Raw genomic sequence first — 17742 nt, forward strand, 5'->3', positions numbered from 1 at the left:
GTTAGGGCCAGCAACTTTTGGAATTTATAGCCATCAAATAGCTATTAATGAGACTTTTAATGGTGTGAAATTAATGTGAGATTTTATCCAATGACTCACTCTTCTTTTATGGTTATATACTGGTCAAAATTTAATAAAATTGCTGCTAAACTTTTCCTTTATTAGACCGCTGCCTCATTTAGAGCAATCTCTATCTACTCCAAATTAACCGTAGCTGCCATAGCACGTATCACATAATTAATTTACCCATGATTCTTAATTATAAAAATTTGCAGTATGGTTTCAATTTCATGCAGATTGCAGAGGATATATCAACTATCACATCTAAGAAACAAATGAAATTCTTGAATCAGAACAAGCATTGTGAACTGTGTGACGTGTATGTATTTATTTATTTTTGGAATTTTGCAATTTGTTGGAACAATCATATTATTCGGCATGAATTGGACCATATAACAAAATCTCTGCATTAGATAATAAATGCCAAAAGACAGCGTGTTCTGGAGCCCACACATTTAAATTTAAATTCTCCACCTGAACACATAACAATTTTCAATTTTTATTATATTTATATTGATTTAGCTAACATATATTCTAAGAATACCAAGTTGATCACAAAATAGCTACTATTATGTTGAGATCTATATCCAAAGTAGTGACTTACATATTGAAATAAATAAAAAATAAATAAATTCAGTTCATGGTATTCCAGTATACTGAGTCAGCAACTCAGCATGCGGTTTCATATATTCGGAAAAAAAAATAGTGAAAATTAAAATTAGGTAAAAAAATAAAGACATTTATAAAATTTATAGACAATATGTATATTTAATGAAGTTAAACAAAGATTACCGTTGATCATTGTCAACTAAGGAATTACTTAGCTCATAAGCAACCGATTCTGTTTGGGCAATAAAACTGAATTTAACAGAATCAGTTATTTCCAGCAACACTCATCACATGCATGTAACTAACTGGTGGTATATAAGTTTGTGATTCTTCATTGTTTTTCACTTCTTCTCTCCCCTGTTTCTACTTTCTCTTTTCATGGCAAGAACTCACTCTTCCCTTAGCAAGGTACATTTTTTTTTTCAATTATGAAAAACAACTTTCACTTTTTGTTAAAAGAAAGATATAATGCATATAACATGACCCTTGTAACAATGTATGTAATCGATTAATCATTGTATAATTGAGCCATTTGAAGAACTTTTAAGTGTAATACAACAAGAAGTTCTTAGCTTCATATCGATCCAGTTAGCTTATCACAGTTTTAACGGATTTTTAAATTCTAAAATCTTTTAACGGCCTAGAAAATATGATAAGCAATCTAGTATATATAAAGAGAAATCATTCATTTTTTCAGGTATGTAATACACAGTTATTAATCCTATCTTTTAGATTTTTTGATTTAATTGTCGAAGTGTCTTTGCAGATCATTTTCCTTCCTCTTTCATCCAATTGGACGGAAAATCGTAAAGATCACTAACTCAAAAAACAACAAACTCCGATATTTCAGGTAATTCACAATCAAGTGTGAATGTGAATATGTAAATAATAATATGCCACAAGTGTTTGTGGAATAAGAATGCATATTAAACTAAAAATAAAAAAAGGCACCCACCCAATTCTTGGCATTTAATTGAATTGTACAGTATGAGAAATCAAATATTTTCTTTAGGAAGACAAACAAATATCAAATTAAGGCTTAGTTAGTGGAAAAAACAAAAAATTGAAGAAAGAAACTCGATTTGTTGACTTTATATACAAGCATATGCACATTTTATAATAGTTGTGATTATTATTTTCAGCGAAATGATTGTTTTTTTCCCTCTTTAAAAGGTATAAACCATCAGCTATCCAAAGATTAGAAGCCAACTACTAATCCCTAGTTATGAAAACTATTGCACACACGTTGTTTTGCTGCCTCTAAAGATTGAATTCCAAATATAATGTTTAAATAATCCAAACAATTATCACTTGTGCTAGACCTCATGAATGAAGAATGAATAGCTGATTATTACATATATTTTAATCATGAATAAATTAAACCATTTTAAAAGTCCTCCAGTATTTTCAGTAGAAAGCAAACCACACACATAAACTAGAAAAAAAACCTTGTATGTTATTATCTATTGTTTTTGCATTTCTGCGGCCATAGCTCAAACCGTGGATTCTGATACATAAATTTGTTAGTGTTGCAAATGTGAGAAGTGTTGAAGTTAGTCCCACATCAAAGAAAATAAGGAAGAGTGAGGAGTTTATAAGATGAGAGACCAATTAATTTGACACCTTAAAGTTTTGAGTTGGATGTGGTGTTTTCTCATCTATGTTCTCTCACTTGATTCCTCCCTGAATTCTCCCCAATTGTCGAGAGCTTCCCACGGTTGGCCCAACAAAATTTAAGTGCGTTAAACCTTGGTCTAATGTTGTGCTCTACTAGACCATAGTGACTAAACATTTTTATTTTAAGGCACTCATTGGGGCTGAATTACAAGGAGAGGGGGGTCCATTGGGCCATATTTTTGTTTCTCCTGGTTTCTTTCTTCTTTTCTTTTTTTTTTTTTTATATATATACATTAGAAAAATTAGTTACTAAATTAGTTAATATATATTTATTTATGTACATATATTATTTAAATTATTTTTAATATATATTTTATATTTTAATATAAATAATTATTTTAATAATTAATTTTTAGTGTGTATATAATATATTAATATGATTGATATATATAAACAAAGATCAAACATATATTGACAAATGTGTTTGAGGGTCAGAAATTAAACTAACATAATGATTATTTCATTCACATTTTCTATCCTTCAAAACAGAAAAATAGAAAAACCTAACTACTAATACATAATTCCACATCACTACATAATATTTTCATTTTTCACCACCTTACCCTCACGAAATCAAAGGTTAAGAAGCCAAATCCCCAAATACAAAACGCAAAAGCACAAATTAAGCCTAATTTGTAATTTCATTCCCAAATTCCAACCTCCATGAACCCATTCTCTGTGGCACAACCCCTAAACATGCCATTACAATTAAACCCATAAGCCACTTCACCATTTTTAGACACAGCAATTAGGCCAGCTTTCCCATCATCAAGCCTAGTTTTGATGCAAAAATCCACTGCCTCTTGGAGCCCAAGTCCCTTGTACTCCATCACGGCGGCGACCTCGCGCGCCAGCGTGGCGCGAATGATAGCCTCGCCCTCGCCGGTGCACGAGACCCCACATAGGTCACATGCATAGGTCCCAGAGCCTATCAAGGGCGAGTCGCCGATGCGACCCGCCATCTTGTTCATGAGGCCACCAGTTGATGTGGCGGCCGCGCAACGTCCCTCCCGGTCCACCACCACGCAACCCACCGTCTCCGGTGCGTATACGCTGATGGGAAGACCGTTCATGTGGAGTGGGGACTCCACATTTGCACCGCATGTTGTCTCGCATCCATTGGGAATTCGGTAATCAAACTGCAATAATCATCAATCATGCACACATCAAAGTCAGTAGTGGAACGCACTACAATAATAGTAAACGAAAAATTAGGAATTAATTTTTATATAATTATTTTCGTCTAATTTTTAATCAAAGACGGCTAATATTTTTTAATATATATTTTATACTGATAGCTAATTTAAGTGTGGCCGTAACATAGTACGTACCAGGATTGCATTTGCTTCCTTTGCTAATTTGAGCATGCCAACGTTTTCTGGGGTTATGAAGTATTCATTGTCCACAACCTCCACTCCCTGAAGATCAGAAATCAAAACAAATTAAAAATTCAATTAAACCTTGTCTTATATGAAATTTAATAATAATTAATCACACAGATTCAAGATTTGCACCCCACGTTAAACAGAGAAGATAGATTTGCAAGTAGTGCTCACCGCACACGTTGACAAAACATAGTAACATATTATACAACTAAGTTCCAACTCACCAGGGTCCAGGAGATTCCTCCGAAAAGAAAAAAATTAAATAAATAAATAAAAGGGAAAAAAAATAGAAGAAGTCACGTGATTAAACTTTTTTAAAAAATATATTCTAATTTAATATTATAAAAAAAATTTAGACCTACACACGTGAGATAGCAAACAAAGTGCAACTAGTTCATGTACTTCAGCGTTGAGACAAAAATGAAAAAGAAAAAAGATTCTCCCGATGAAAACTGTACACAACTTTCATACGGTGCATCTTTATTATTTAACAATTTTTTCACAGGAGAATCTCGTCTTTTATTATTATTTTTTATCAAATTCATGGATTTTTCTAATTAAATATATAAATTAAATTTCATATTTATTCTCAGATGCAGTTTTCAAAAATGACTTAAACTTGACCATTTAAAAGTTAGATTTTCTGTATCGCATCCGATCTGATCCAGATTTTTTTTTCTGAAACGTTAATTTCTTATATTTTCTGTAAATGAGAAGAAAAAAAAGAGAGAATATAAAAAAAAATAGTAAAACGGAAAGGACGTGAGGGGAAGGGCGTGTTTGGGAACCTGTTGTCTAGCGAAGTCTTCGGCGCCAGAGAAAGCGAGGTAGGAATGTGGGGATTTTTCCATAACCAAACGGGCCAGAGAGACTGGGTTCTTAACGGTGGTGAGACCCGAAACGGCGCCGCATCGCCTCTTTGGGCCATCCATTATGCTAGCCTCCATCTCCACAGTTCCTTTTTCCGTTAGGGCAGATCCACGCCCTGAATTGAACAATGGATCTGTTTCCAATTCCCTGACCTATCACAATCACAACCACAAATTCATTTCTCCATTTTTTAATGTCTATGATGATAGGTGCAGTCGCAACTAGATGAATTAATAATTAGTGAATTAGTGAATTAAGGACGTACGATGAGTTCGACGACGTCGATGGCAGGGAGATTAGAATTGAGGGCAGAGATGCCGAGATTGAGACAGCGAGTGAGGAGTTGTTTGGCTTCTTCTTGACGATGGAGGGGGAGATTAGGGTCAACACCAGCTCCGCCATGCACAGCAATAGCCCAACCACCCATATTAGTGTCTTAATCCTACGGCTTACCCTCACCCTACTCTCTTTCTCAGTTTTCTGTGCTTCTGAGATTATGGAGGCTGCAACGATGTGAGGGAGGGACACCCTCCTTTTATAGCAAAATGTTTGGACCCGAATCTTTCATTTCAATTCGGGTTTGGAATCTACTTGCTATTTGGATCCAACCACAACCACGTATTCTCTTTTCTTAAATTACCTTCCACTAAATTATCTCAACCTGTACCACTACGCCCTATGGGTAGTAACTATTTCTCTTCACTCAACTACCGCTAAATTAACTAAATTACCGTATTCTATATGTATATTAGAAGGTGATACTCCCATTGACATCTTCGTATGAAAATAGCATGGTAAATTATTAGATGAATTAATTATATATTTGATTAACCATCTAAGAATTTATAATGTTATTTTTATATGAAGATGTCATCATTTGAATATTTACGACTTATTTAAACGAATTTATGAAATAAAAAATATTTTTGTTTTAATTATTTTTTTAAAGAATAAAATATTAAAAATAAAAAAATTATATTTAAATATTTTATATAATATTATTTTTTAATTTATTTATTATGTTTGAGTAAATTTCTTTATTTATTATGTAAAAAATAGATCTTTTGTTTTTTAACAATTTAATAGCACCTAAATAAGTTGTTAGAGTGACACGGTTAAAAATAACTATATTAAATGTACATCAAAATCAACTACTAAAATCAGTTATTAATATAAAATATATATTAAAAATAAGTTAAAAAATATATGTATTTATATACAAATAAAAAAATTACATTTTTATATAATAAGAAAAATTAATACAAAAATCTTTTTAAATTAGTTGATATTAGTTTTGTTATTAGTCAAAATTAGTTTATTAGTTCTGTTATTACTCTAATTTTTTAAATTTATTAGTTTTGTTATTAGTCAAAATTAATTAGTTTATATTAATTTTGTTACTGGTCAAAATTTTTAAATTAGTTTTTATTGGTTTTGTTATTAGTCAAAATCAGTTTATATTAGTTTTGTTATTACTCAAAATTACTTTTTTAAGAATTAGTTACTTTGTTAACTAAATGCATATTTTTTTTTTTTAATTTAAAGTTTGTAGAGTGGAGTACTTACAAAGTATGTAAAATAGTGATGATGAGTCAAGAACTCTTGGATTAATAATTTCTATGGTGTCATTAAGAACTCTTGCCCATAAATATAATCTTCTTCTGCCTTTAAGAGGTGTCATTTTCCGAATTTGCCCTTCTACGACCAGCAGAAACAACCAAATATTTGGGTGGACCACCGGTGTCTTTTGCTACTAACTATATTATATATGATATATGATTCTCCCAGACAATAAGGTAAGAGATATTATATATTAATTACACATATATATATCACTATTTAACTGCATGAATAAATTACTACTTTTGTGTCCGTGTCTGAAAGATTCACCTCTGAAGGAATCTTGGATTTGCTAATGCCTTGCTGGTAAAAAGATTCACCGTTTTGGATCCGACAGAGACAATTTTTGCTTGCCAGAACATAATTATTTTATAATAATTGTTAGAAAATACAGGATAAACAATTTTTTTAAAACTAAGTCCCTAACAAATTATTGTTTTCTTAAATTAATAGTTTTTGAATAATAGAAATACAGAAATTTTATTAAATTAAACATTTTTGTATAATAGATATGAATTTTTTTTTTGTATTTTTATTTAAAAATTTCTATACTTTTTAAAATTTGTTCTTTTTTAATGTTGGATTTGTTATAAGAATTTTTGTGTGTATAGTTTCATAAATTTTTGTTTCTTTTTCATTAAAAAATAGCAGTCTAAGAAAAATGCTTTTTGAAGGTTTTGTTGAGACTTAATTATAAAGTGGAAATTCAGGTGAAGTCGACTTCACGTGAAGTTGATACCTGAAAGCCGTTAGATGAGTTGACTTATTTGACTAAATTTTCATCTAACGACTTTCAGGTATCAACTTCACGTAAATTCGACTTCACCTGAATTTTTACCTAATTATAAAGTTAACTGATCATCTAATAATTTTTCATAACTTCATCTTATATATATCAACTAAAAATTGTTGATCATTTAAACTTATTACTTACGTAGATCGAAAATTCAAGTTAAAAATATCTACATAAATTTCACCATTTTTTTTAGTTTTGAGTCTTTTAAAATGCTAAAAGGGGAGGAAATCAAGATGTAAAAAAAAATTGAGTAGCCAAAATTTCATTGTCCTTTTTAATTATTTTTTAATCGGAAGCGGGGCTACAAAGTTCACTAGCAAGATTCTTCGTTTAAAATATGATAGTGCTAGATCCTTCTTTATTTTTTAATCATTTGTACTTTTTTAAAGGAGAAATAAATTAAAAAAAAAATAACGAAGAAAAGTTCAAATTGAACATTTAAGATCCACTGCTTTTGGGTGGGAAGAATTAATTTATTATTAAAGCGCAGTCCTAGCTAATGGGAGAAAAAGACAAAGACCAATTAAACGACATTAAATTTGAAAATCTCGAGGGATTAATTAAATAAATTAAATTTTAGTACTCTTTAATCAGAGCATCACAACACACGAGGTGGCATCTTCTGGAGTAATGTAAGAATTTGATGAAAGCCAAGGTGCCATGTTTTTTACCCTATTTGTAGTAGGGCCATGCATTTCATATATTAAATTAGAGAAAATAACAAATAGGTGATGACCTTTTGTTTCGCATACATTTTCGTCTTTAACCATTAAAAAATACTTTTAAGTCTTTGAACTTCATAAAATTTGGACGAATCAGTCCTTCTGTTTAAATGTTTTCATCAGGGACTAATCCGTCTAAATGTCTCTGTCAAAGACTGATCCGTCTAAGTTATGTGAACGTCAGGGACTTAAAAATATTTTTCAATGGTTAGGGACGAAAATATCCGCGGAACAAAATGTCAGGAACCTATTTGTTATTTTCTCTTTTTTATGAATATGTCAATTTTTTTTAAAAAATAAAATTATCAAGTAAACTAAAATAAAAAATTAGGTAATAATTTTATTGGGTAATAACTAATTCATGGTAATTGTTAATTGTGTTCAATTTTAAATATAAGAGATTTAAAAATTACTCGACACATAATACAATGAAATATAAAGTTAATAGATATATTGAGCTAGTTGGTTTTTCTTAGTGGTAGCACCTCACGTGTTATGTGTTATTTATAGCTTTTTTATAGAGACTAGAGAGACCATTTTTTATAGAAAAAATAATAAGAGGATTTTATTTTTTCTCTCATTATTTTATATATTGCTATTTTACTTTTAATACAAAATGTGTAGCAAATTAGATATTGCAAATACTTTCATTATATATGTCATTAAATTAAATAATAATGTAAATTACTTTTTTTTATAATCGCATAAATTACACAGTAATTATAAATAAACATTTTTTTGGTAAATATAAAAGTTAAAATAATCATGTAATTACATTTTCATGCACTACTTAACCGATACATATATTTTAATCATATTAAAATCAATCATTAAAATTAATTATTAAATAAAATATATATTAAAAATAAATTAAATTATATATATTTTATATTTTTTGTTTTTTTTTTATATAGAAAAGACTAGAAAAACAAAAATCGGGTTATTTTTTTGGTTATGGAGGAGAGATTGGTGTTGTGCTGGGATATGGATTGAGGGGGTGCTACACCCAAATGTGGGACATGTTTTGTCAGATTTGGAAAGGAAGTAATCGGACCCTCCAATTTCTATGTATTGAAAATTTTGTAAGCAAATCGGAGGGTCTATTTTGCACTAGCACATAGAAGAAATCGGACCGTGCGATATGACCCCGCAAAACAGATGGTCCGATTTCTTTATTTGATTTGTTTTTGGTTCGTTAAAGTAATCGTTGGGTCCGTTTTGTGGTTATAGAAATTTTTTTTTTAATTTACACTAATGAAAATCGGACCGTGATCTGATTTTTTTTTTGTGGTCCGATTTTTTTTATTTTTTGTTTGGTATGCATACACTGAGTTTGGTTGGGTTAAAGAGGCACTGTTTATGGGGAGCAAACACTTAGCGACGCGTGGCTTGCCTATGCGAAAATCGGACAGTACGCTTAAGTGCATGCAAATTAGAAGGTCCGAGTTCTCCTCCCCCATTCCCACGGTCCAATTTTCTTTTGCACCGACACCACATTAAAGTAAAGCTTTTCCCTTCTCCATAATTGCGTTCAACTCATTCCAGTCCTCCAGATAGAAAATAAAAAGCGGCAAAAATCGTTAGGGACAGGTCATATTAATAAAATAAATAAATACACGTCCATAGAATAATATATGACAGTCCGTATTTTAGGGGTAAATAGAAAGATACATGAATCTGTGGAATAATGTTAGTTGTTGATTCTATTTCCATGGTTGAGGGAAAAGCATACACATGTGGTAACTGGTAATTAATTAATAATATATAGTCGGCAGCAAATAGAAAAGAGTGAAAGAGACACTACACTGACCCTTCTTTAATTTAAAACCCTAACAGTATATCTTCATTAACAGGCTGCCACCACTTTTCTTGGTAAAATTCATGATTCTTTTACTTAGATAAATGAAAAATTAAGTGGATGCATATGTTTGTTTTAAAGTTAAAAAATATATTCTAGACAACTGTATTTTCATAATTTTTTTATATTTATAAATATTAGAGTTTCCAACAAATATATGAATAATGTAATGTATATAAATAGTTACCAAAAATAAATTAAAAAACTTTAAAATAATAATTACAAGACTAATTTAATTTATTATTTTTAATTAATAATTAAAGAGTGATATTTAAAAATACAATTTCGCTACGTTATCAATAGCTTTTCTGCCAACTTCTGCAGTTCTGCCAACTCTTATTTATAACGGTATTTAATGAAAGTGTTTTTATGGATGTGTCTAATAAAAATGTCTTTTTTATAACTGTGTCTAATGAAAGTGTCTTTAGATATGTATTTCTTGGATGTGTCTCTTCATACATGTGTTTAAAATATAATAATTAATTATTATTGACAATAAGTTAACAGATAATATATTGACACCCTATACTTTTTCTTAAAAATATTGACTAAAAATATAATAATAAATTACTAAACTAAAAGTACTAAATTACTGATTAAAAATACTGACAAATATAAATTAAAATAGTTAATCCTTAAACTTTTTTCTCTTGAAATAATAATTAATATAAAATAATTATATATATATATTTAATTACGTGACATTATATTAACAAAAATAATTATCTATTATATTAATTATTTAAATATTTATTTAAAAGAATAAATATAAATATATAATTGTACGAATGTATAAAATTATACTGTCAATTATTTAAAATTAAGCTTCTTAAAATAAACATACGCATAACAATTATTTAAACAACAAAAGAAAAAGTAAGAAATTAAAAGCTAAGGGAGTGTGGCTCTTTGTGGCCTAATTAAATTGGTCAAAGTGGTTTCCAAGAAGCTCCCTAAACCTAGGGGCATGGCGGCGAAATCAATGGACAGAATCTTTCAACACTTACACTATAAAGATTCAATGATATTGACTCTGGTGGGCTGCGTTTGGTGAAAGCACACTGCTAATAATAATGCTACCTGCCTTTATACTCATTAATTCAAATATTTTATTAACCACCCCACAAAATATCTTTATTTAGCTATTAATTAACTCAAATATCAGCATGATGTATGGGTTTTTAATTGCATTCTTGACTAATCCCGCCAAAGCTTTCATGAAACACTAAAAAGCATACTCCCATTATTACTTCATCATACTTATATATATGTAAGTTTAGTCATTTAATCTACACCAACGAAAAAAATTAAATAAATTAAGAAATATGAATTACGATTGCTTATACATTTAATTATTTTAACAAACCAACTACACATTCAAGTATTTTTATATCAAAGTTCAATCAAGTAGGTTTAAATCTAACAAAAATTACTTTCATTATATCTGCATGTACACACGCACATTTCAAATAATGCTTCTTCGTCTTCGTTTTTATCTTTGCGTTCTTTCTTCTTCTTCTTCTTCGTTTTTCTCCTTCTTTGTCTTCGCATTCCGTCTTCTTCTTCGTATTCTTCCTTCTTTTTCGTGTTCCTTTTTTTCTTCGCGTATTTTCTTTCAATCGTCATTCTTTTGTTGTTGCTATTGTTGTTGCATTTTTTCCTCTTTTTAATTGATGTTCAAATCAAATTTGGTTTAAATTTAGTGAATATTTAACAGTAATATCAAGTAAACCTAACTCAATTCACAAATGAATCGAATTCGGTTCATATTTGAACAAAAAGTGATAAACATTCAATTAGTAAGAAAAAACACATTTCAATTCATTTCTGCAAGCAAATGAACTCAATTAAACTATCCGAATTTCTTAAGGAATAACAGATTTGGTGAATACTTAAAAGTAGTGTCAAGTGAACCTAACTCAATTCACAAATGAACCGAATTTGATTTAAATTTGAACAAACAGTTAAAAAATTGCTTAAAGAAGAAGCAACATTGGGGAAGGATGAGGAGGAGGAAGAGAAGAAGAAGAAGAAAAGAAGAAGAACCTACGTACGTGAATTTGGAAGAAGAAGGAGGAAGAGGAAGAAATAGAAAATGAAAAAGAAACAGAAAAAGAGAAGGAGGCGCATAATTTAAAAAGTTGTTATGACAATTTTGTTAAACTTAATTAAGTATTTTACTTGAACGTAGAACTTTATTCTTAATTAACCAATTAAGAGCTATATTGTTTCGTTCCCTTTATAATATTTCTTATTTAAAATAGTATAAAAATATACTAATTAAAAATATAAAAATAACTAATATTTTTTTACGAAGAACTACTAATAATTTATCGCCGTTACTATAGGCATTTTGTAATAATAACGGTCAAATCTTTTGAGTTATTCGCATTATTACTGTAGGTAATACCTCTGTCTTATGCATATAACAATATATTAATTAATGACAAATTCTTAAATTAAATTTTAATCTGCGACGACTAAATTTTTAGTATGTCGAATTAAGAAATACCGTAAAAAATTAAGAAAAAAAAAATACCACAAAGGTCATCCAATTTCCATACATGCATAGGATCTAATAAAGTTTAAAAATATACGAGTATATATAGCCACTTTTTTTTAACTAAATAAAAAGTAAGTGAATTATCTACCACCTCAATTGAAACTTTATCAAAACATTGTTAATAAAATTCATAATAGTACAGTCGTATTCATAATTATGCATGTTCTGATACCAGAAATCTAAAGATTACATTCATAAATTCGATGTGGACCTAGAATATATAATAAGCCAAATAAGTATAGAGACCTAAGGCAACGAAAGCAACAACAATGGCATATACATTAGTGCTTTGTGATATATACATGCACTTTCCAAGCTTTTGGGTAAGCCAATTGCTATGCCATGGCATGTCAATGACAACGATGATTGTCCATTGTTTTCTCATTCTATGGCCCCTTCTAATTATTCTAGCTATGAATGGATCAAAGTAAAATAAATTAGTAAAGTTAAAAAATAAGTATGTAATTATTTTTAATTTAAGGTTACATGAAATTTAGAAATAATGTAAGTTACAAATTGAATGATAATTAATTTTTTACTTTATTATTTATTAGCTAGTCTTTTTGCTTAAAAAAGATTATTTTCTCGTTATGAAGTAGGGGTAAACGCGAATTGGATCGAATCGGATATGGCCAAAATTTCAATTCGGTCCGCATTAAAATCATCGATCGGATTGGATCGGATCGGATCCAATATCCGCAGTTTTTAAGGTTGGATCCGATCCGATCCACACATTTGCGGATCGGATCAGATCAAATATCGGATATATATATCCGCAAAACACAAAAATATTTTTAAAAGCTTATTTTTATTAAAAATATATTAATAAAATTCATTTTTTCTATTTTTTAAATATATTTACTCTTAAAATAATATTAAACATACTTTTTTTAAATAATAAATTAAAATAATACAACATATATGATAATTATTAGTTGAAATAAAACATAAAAAGAATATTTACTTATTTATTTCTTTATTTTTACATATACGTAGATCGGATATGCGGATACCAACACAAAATCCACAATCCGATCCGATTAGTATGCAGATCTGATTCGATCCAAAAACCTTAAGAATCGAATCCATATTCGCAATTTTCAGATCGAATTCGAATAAACACCACAGATATGCGGATAGAATCCGATCCATGAACATCCTACTATGAACTGGGTCCTATGTGGCTGGAACATTTGAAATTCCATCTTCATGCTTAATTAGTCACCAAATATATAACAAATTAAATAATAGGAAGAGAGAAGAATGGGAGTGGTAAGGGGATACACATGCATGAAATCCTAAGTTCAAATCTTATTATTGCCGACAAGATGTTAAGGAGAGAAAAATCTTTATATTCATCATTGAGATGATATCTTTTTTAAAACGTTTTATTTTATCACAATATATATATATAGAAAATGGGTGAGGAGAAGTTGGAAATTAAACGAAATGTGTTATCATTCATTGACGACAACCATCATGCCATATAATAAATAACAATATATATAATAAATAACAATATATATATTCCGGTCAATTAGATAATGTTAGAGTTTAAAGACAACTCCATTATTTATACGCCTTTTTTATTTTATTAATTTAAATTTTTAAAAATAGTATCAAAATAAGATATAAGAATTTTTATGATTTAAAAATTTAAAATTTGATCTTTATTTATTAAAAAAGTTAGTATAAGACAAATAAAAAAATTCTATACATACAAAAAATTTACGCAAACCAACAAGAGGATCTTGAGATCGATCATTCAACCTATAAAATTAATTAAAGTTTGAAGATTTTGAGGTTTAATTGGGATTCATGAACTAATTAAATATATATATAGTAAAATAATATACTTATATAATTTTTATTTAAAAAAAAACATTTTTTGTCGCTAAAGAACATTCTAGTTTTTAATGAATTTGCTCGCAATTATTTTTTATCCTAAACTAGATGGATTTGTTAATTGATTTTCGATTAACCCTATTAAAAAATTTTATTTTAAGAAAAATGTTTATTGTCGTCCTATATATAATCCATTATAATAAATTTGAGAAATTAAAAATAATTTAAATTGATCGAGTAATAGTCTATTTATTTATTTAAATAAGTATTGAGAATTGTTCAGTTGCTTGTTAAAAAGGTGGATCAGATGGTTGGTGCGTTGAGAGCAACAGGTTGATTGAGAGTGTTTCTGAATTTGTATGCGAGTTCTATATAGAGATGTAAGTGTTGTTCTAAGCGTTGCGATAGGTGGAGCCACCTGCAAGGACACTTTGATATTAAAGTGAGCGTTCGTACAAGAAAGCATCTAATTAGGATAAAAATGACGTATTTTTAGAAAGGGATAAATTGCTCCCCATTTATACCTTGTACTTTGGATGGATTCTTTGTCTTGGATCCGTTTGTTTAAAAATTTCTGCTAGTTATTCATGTCTCTGTCAAAATATGAGGTGACACGTGAATTACCTTCGTATTTTAACGGTCATAGTTAAGTGTAAAAATTAATATATATTTTTGACAAATATTACAGATGTCAAATTTTTTATGTTTTTTTTATTTATAATTTGATTGTAGAAAATTATTTCTCAATTTTGACACTCATTTGTTTTCAACATATTCCATTATTCCTTTTTTTCGTTGAGCTCCGTCAATTTTGGCATCACACTGTTCTCAGTTTGGGATTATACTACTCATTCTTCATCTTCAAAATCTCAGTTTATTCTTCAATTTCAAGATCTCATCTCATTCTTTCTTAAAAATTTTTTGTTGAGAATTTTTTATGGTCAATAAGTGTCAAAATAAATAGTATTTTTGACGGTTAATAAATATCATAAAAAATATATTCCCAATTTTTTTTAACAATATTTTTGATACCCAATATTTATCAAAATAATATTTAAACTTTTTTTACAATTATTTATATGTTAAAAATACTATTTTTGACAAATTTTTTATTAACATATTTTTATAGTTAAAATAGTGTCAAAATTTGTTTTTTGACGAATTTTAATTTTTTTGACACATAATAATCTTTAAAAATAGTCTATATTATTGTAGTGGTCGGACCGGAATAAAAATTTAAATTTATATTGATATATGGAATTACTTATTGATGACCAATGATATCCCTCAAATGGAGTAGTTCATCCCGCCTTGTGTTTCAGGTGAACTTGCATTAGCAGCATCCTTTTCCATATAAAAAACATGCTTAGATTACTATAATTAAATTAAATTCAAGAGGTTGAGAAAAAGCATATATGTTAGTTGCATATTTCTTTTTTCAACCCTTGGAAATTAAAAGAAGGCACGTAATGATATATTTATATATGCATATAATGTCCAACAAATTAGAAAAGATATTTAACGAAACGATAACCAAAGAAAGAATAAGGAGTAAAAATAGGTAGTATTTTAAATCAATCAGAAACTAACAACAAACAACTATATATATGGGATTCCCTTGGAATTAATTTCCACCATAAAGAAAATGTATGTAATAATATGTGGATGAGAAAAATCCCTTCGTCAAATTAAAGTAGGATTTTCACGGTGACATTATCACTCCTAGGAATATAGAAAGTCAGTGAATATATATAAATTTCTTTCCCTAGTTTGATATCAATAACGAAGATGTACTTTTAAATAAATTTATATGAGTATAAATTATTTTAAATTTAACACTACAATTTTAAATAAAAATAAATATATGTGTATATTAAGTTAAAGTGCGTGGCTGCGTGCTATGTATACAATATTATATATATAATATGAAAATAAAGTAAATTAAAATAAAAATATAGATCATGATAAAGGTTTGAAGTTTTTCACATGGCTTTTAACCAAAAAATTATACATAAAAAATATGTACTTTTTTAAAGTTGTTTAACTTGTAGTGACTTTTGAATTTGCCAAAGGACAAGTGTAATGATACATACACAAAACATAGAAAAATGTTTATTATATACACTACAAGAAAGTTGTCAGATTTAACAAAAAATTCGTTGGTAATTTATTTACTGTCGAATTTAGTGACAGAATAAATCTGACGGTATAAATGTTGCTGATAATTATTTATTGATGAATTTTTTCGTCTGCTACTAATTACCGGCGAATTTAGCAGCGGATATAAACTTTTAATTGTGAAATTTTGGAGTTTGTTACCGTTGGATTTTTCTTCCAAGAAATCCGACGGTGATATATGATTTATTGTTAATAATTAAATTAATAGTTACCAACGGATTTAACTGACGATAAATCTGACGGTAAACTTAAATTTTACATTTTTTTTAAATTTGTTTGAAAATTCACTATATAATTTTAAATATTTAAATTTAATAATTTTTAAACTAACAAAATTTAAAGTTTTAGAATCTCTTATAATAATTTGTCTATAATTTTTAGTTGAAAGTTCATAAATAAAAAGTTTGAATACAGAAAATGAACAAAATAAGATTTTTTTTATCTACTCTTTTTTTTTACTTTGAAACTACTTCGTTCATGAATAAAATCTACCACTTATATATGAGCTAAACAATAACAAATCAGAAAGCTAAAGATCCAAAAAATAATTTCTATATAATTTACAATTCCAATTCAACAAATCACAAGATCATCAAATTGAATAAATTCCTACACCTTAAACAAATAAAAAAATCATAGGAAAGTTGAAAATAAAAAATAACAAAACATAAAGAAAGGCATAACTGTTCATTTGTACATACAGCACACAATCAAATGTCATGAGAAGAGAAAAATCAATTATTTTTTTTATAAAATATGCACACACCGATAACATAAATAGAAACTATTACCATGTTATTCTCCTTGTTTTCAATTCTACATGTTACAAAACCGCAAAACTAAATTTAGTGAAGTAACTTAACTTAATTCAGTATCACATAATGTTATCAAACACCGTTTGACAATGAAGTAAATCACTATTAGGGAATAAAAACACACAAAAAAAAGAGAAAAAACGAAGTAAAACCAAAAAAGACCAACTTGTATTATATCATCCTCTATAATGTCGTTTCTCGCTATTCTATTGTTAGTAATTGCTGGAAATCAAGTGGATGAGTTGCAACTTAAATTAGAGGATCATAAAACACTATGAAAATTATAAAATATATAATTTTTACCTACAAAAGAGTGCACAAACAGAACCATAACTTAACCAGACACTGTAAACAACGACAACAACCATAATAGTTAATAAATCACGTCAATAATATGAAAACAATGCATTTCAACCAACAAAAAACACAAACTACTTATTAAATGGCCAACACTCTCTTTTTCCCAAATATATGAACTACTCTTTTTCATCAACAACATAATTTACTAAGAGAAAAAATTCTAAGCTACTAACAAATTTTACTTCATTTTATCTTCCACTCAAATGATTGTCTCATCCAAAACATATATAAATAAAAAAAATAAAAATAAAAAAGAGAAATCAAACCTCAAACTACTCTGTAAGCCTGCCTCTTGAAGAGAAACGGCAATGAAGAAAGGCATTGTGGCACCAATTCTTTGGTTAAACGACACAGGAAGGTACTTCAACGACACGTTTTCAAACA

The 17742-nt window shown here is 28.4% G+C and overlaps 1 protein-coding gene across 1 annotated transcript; it reads right to left on the minus strand.

Moving 5' to 3' along the window:
• Positions 1 to 2784: 2784 nt before the first annotated feature.
• LOC112756091 (probable isoaspartyl peptidase/L-asparaginase 2) lies at positions 2785 to 5335 on the minus strand. Its single transcript, XM_025804519.3, has 4 exons — positions 4867 to 5335; positions 4520 to 4753; positions 3678 to 3764; positions 2785 to 3485 (listed from the first exon to the last, which is right to left on the minus strand). The coding sequence occupies exons 1-4, from the start codon at positions 5026 to 5028 to the stop codon at positions 2988 to 2990; spliced, it is 981 nt and encodes a 326-aa protein (XP_025660304.1). The 5' UTR covers positions 5029 to 5335; the 3' UTR covers positions 2785 to 2987.
• Positions 5336 to 17742: the final 12407 nt, after the last annotated feature.

The sequence above is a fragment of the Arachis hypogaea genome, chromosome 6 (assembly GCF_003086295.3).
Source record: "Arachis hypogaea cultivar Tifrunner chromosome 6, arahy.Tifrunner.gnm2.J5K5, whole genome shotgun sequence".
In the NCBI taxonomy this organism is placed as follows: domain Eukaryota; kingdom Viridiplantae; phylum Streptophyta; class Magnoliopsida; order Fabales; family Fabaceae; genus Arachis; species Arachis hypogaea.

Excerpts from the sequence above, each read along its gene's own strand:
- LOC112756091 (XM_025804519.3), bottom strand. The coding sequence starts at position 5,028 with ATGGGTGGTTGGGCTATTGCTGTGCATGGCGGAGCTGGTGTTGACCCT. Across the intron at positions 4,754-4,866 it reads TCGACGTCGTCGAACTCATC|GTCAGGGAATTGGAAACAGA; the intron begins GTACGTCCTTAA and ends TGATTGTGATAG. Across the intron at positions 3,486-3,677 it reads AGGAAGCAAATGCAATCCTG|TTTGATTACCGAATTCCCAA; the intron begins GTACGTACTATG and ends TGATTATTGCAG.